The sequence below is a fragment of the Quercus suber genome, unplaced genomic scaffold, assembly GCF_002906115.3.
Source record: "Quercus suber isolate HL8 unplaced genomic scaffold, Cork oak 2.0 scaffold_252, whole genome shotgun sequence".
Taxonomy (NCBI): domain Eukaryota; kingdom Viridiplantae; phylum Streptophyta; class Magnoliopsida; order Fagales; family Fagaceae; genus Quercus; species Quercus suber.
This window is the reverse complement of record NW_027069708.1, coordinates 617,996-620,715: the sequence shown is the minus strand read 5'-3', so window position 1 is coordinate 620,715 and position 2,720 is coordinate 617,996. Positions and strand designations below refer to the sequence as shown.

The 2,720-nt window shown below is 30.7% G+C and overlaps 1 protein-coding gene across 1 annotated transcript; it reads right to left on the bottom strand.

Moving 5' to 3' along the window:
- Window positions 1-327: 327 nt before the first annotated feature.
- Window positions 328-714, bottom strand: LOC112003190 (uncharacterized). Its single transcript, XM_024035380.2, has one exon. It carries the CDS (start codon window positions 712-714, stop codon window positions 328-330), a length of 387 nt encoding a protein of 128 aa, XP_023891148.2.
- Window positions 715-2,720: the final 2,006 nt, after the last annotated feature.

Sequence of the window (2,720 nt, the reverse complement as noted above, 5' to 3'; positions counted from 1 at the left end):
TTTCAGCTCTTCGGTTTTTTGCACACCCCTATAGTGCATACATGTGAGTGTGTATATATATATTTGGTATATGAGAGTATTAATGTATTGGGCTTTAATGGGTCAAACCAATACATTTGCAACTGAAAAATGTCTAATATTAACATGTGGTGAGCATTATCCATTATTGAGTTCAACAAATGCCAAGCAAAATACACTCCAACTATTCATGATTTAATTAGATACACATAGATGACAATACTAACCCACAACATAAGAAAATGCTAACAACGATGGGCACCAATTATTCATGAAGATAATGGGCTTAGTTATGCATCTTGTTTACTTTCAGCTAATCCATGCATCTTCTAAATCCAAAAAAGAAGCCAATGTGTTAAGATCCATAGCTTCATTTGGCTGAAAAGGATTAGTAGCCCTCCAATTCTCCGGCTTCCCTTCATCCATTAAATCTTTAAGCTTGGCATCACATCCAGAAACTGGCAAATCCAACACAATGTTACGTACGTTGATTTCATTTGTTTGGTGGCCATCTAAATTTTGCATATCCGATCTCAAAAGGTAATTTATATCCAAATCTTTTAGAAAGTCAGAGATATTATTCTCCGGCTGAACTGAAGGAAATAGGTTTTCACTATTCCCATAAGGAACTATATTTTCATTGAACATTTGATTATTATCTGGTTGCCATGGGAGGATAACCTTTGTGCACCGCATTGCTTTTGGTCGAATCACAGGGTGAGCAACCGGTTTTTACCCAGATTGGACTCTGATGTCGACTTTCTTATCCTTCGAATGGATTTTAATATTCTACTACTTTGTTCATGAATCTTGTCACCTTGCACCCTCTTGCTTAAAATGGTGTTCCAGTAATTCTTTATCTCATTGTCAGTTCGTCCCGGTAATCTCCGAGCAATGAGTGACCAACTGCAACACCCATTACACAACGTCTAGTTTGTAAGCAAATTAATTTATCACTTTATAGTGTGACAATTGGGAGGAGGGAGGGGAATTTTCCCCAGACCCAAAGGAAAAAAAAGACCACATAATCTATGCAAATTTCCTCTAGTTCAACTGATTGACACTTCATGATATTTTTAATGAAAATATTCAAAGTTCAAATATTTCATCTTCCTTTGTAACTATTGAATTTTAAAAAATAAATAAATAAATAAAACCCTCACATGCAAAATGAGTTTCTTTCACTTGTTTATGATTTGCACAATTGTGGATTTTATAAATTTTTTTTCTCAAAATTAAATTCACTATTACTTATGTTGATCTTTTATTTAATACTTGTTATACTTATCACTATATATTATCAAATTTGCAATTAATAGCAATGTGTAAGAGTATCTCCAGCAGCTTCAACAAATTTTTGTACTGTTTGGAGAATGAACAGTGACATTTAGCTTTTACCTACCCACTTTTTCAAATACACTTCCAACAGATTCTCTATCACATTCTCTATCTCATTTAAATATTATTTCTTCATTCATTATTTATGTGAAAAGTTATTACTAGTTCTAATTTAAACCCACCACTGAAATTATTTTTTTTACTCGTCAACATTAACTAATAACAATTTGTTACTTAAGATTTATTGTAAAAATATTGTAAAAATATTGCGGTAGTATTTCTATTCTTTCATCCATATGTTTCCTTTTTTTTTTTTCTTTTTTTTTCTTGTTTTTTCTGCACTACACACGTATACCTATAAATCTCATCCTCTTTTTTTCTTTTTCTTTTTTCTCTACTTCCACTTCCAGAACCTCCCTCTCTATTTCTTTCTCTTGCTCTCTCCTTTTGTACTCTTTTTCTTTTCTTTTTCTACCATTATCTTCAAACACACACAAACACGCATGGAGAGAAAGGAGAAATCGCCCTTGCTCCACCACACCACCACCGTTGCTCCTCTTCCTCACCGTTGTTGCTCCACCACACACATACGTCTCTATCTTTTTTTCTTGATCTTTTATTGTTGTTCTAAATTTTTTTTTTTTCTGTTCTTGATCTGTTGTTGTTTTGATTTTAGATTTGTTGTTTAAATTAAATCAGTTTTTTATGAGAGCAAGAATTTTTTTTGTGAGAGCAAGAATTGTTCCGTGAGAAGAAACAAATCAAAGAAGAAAGAGAAAGAAGTGATAAAATATTAAGTGCTGGAATTTTTTAGTGAAAAAAAATCAGTTGCTAATCTACAATAGCCCATCAGACTTGATGGGCTACTGTTCATGAGCCAAAAAAAAAAAAAAAAACCAAGTTTACCAAATCTGCTGGAGCATAAACAGTGCACAAGTTCTCCAAATTTTGGCTAATATACCCGGATACCAATGCTCTTGGAGATGCTCTAAGGTATTTTTAACATTTCATCCTAAAATTATTATAATAAAAAAGGTGTTGTTTATCGTATTTAAATCAGAGAATGATAATAATAATAATAATAATAATGTATTTAGTTTTCTTTTTAATCTAAAATATATTTTGGTTTACTCAGAAGAACTTAATAAATAAATAAAATCTTTATACAATATTATATATGAAGATCACTGTTAGGTATATAACTTTTTGAACAATGTATTCAACTTATCATCACATAAAGTTGTGGAAAAAATTATATCTCTAATATTAAATAAAATTATTTAATTTATATATATATTTATGAATAATTTACTTAATCTATATTTGAATATAAAAACCATTATTTAAATTTATCACCTCAAATC

What these genes read in the sequence shown, in the direction of transcription:
- LOC112003190 (XM_024035380.2), bottom strand. Translation starts at nt 714, where the DNA reads ATGCGGTGCACAAAGGTTATCCTCCCATGGCAACCAGATAATAATCAA.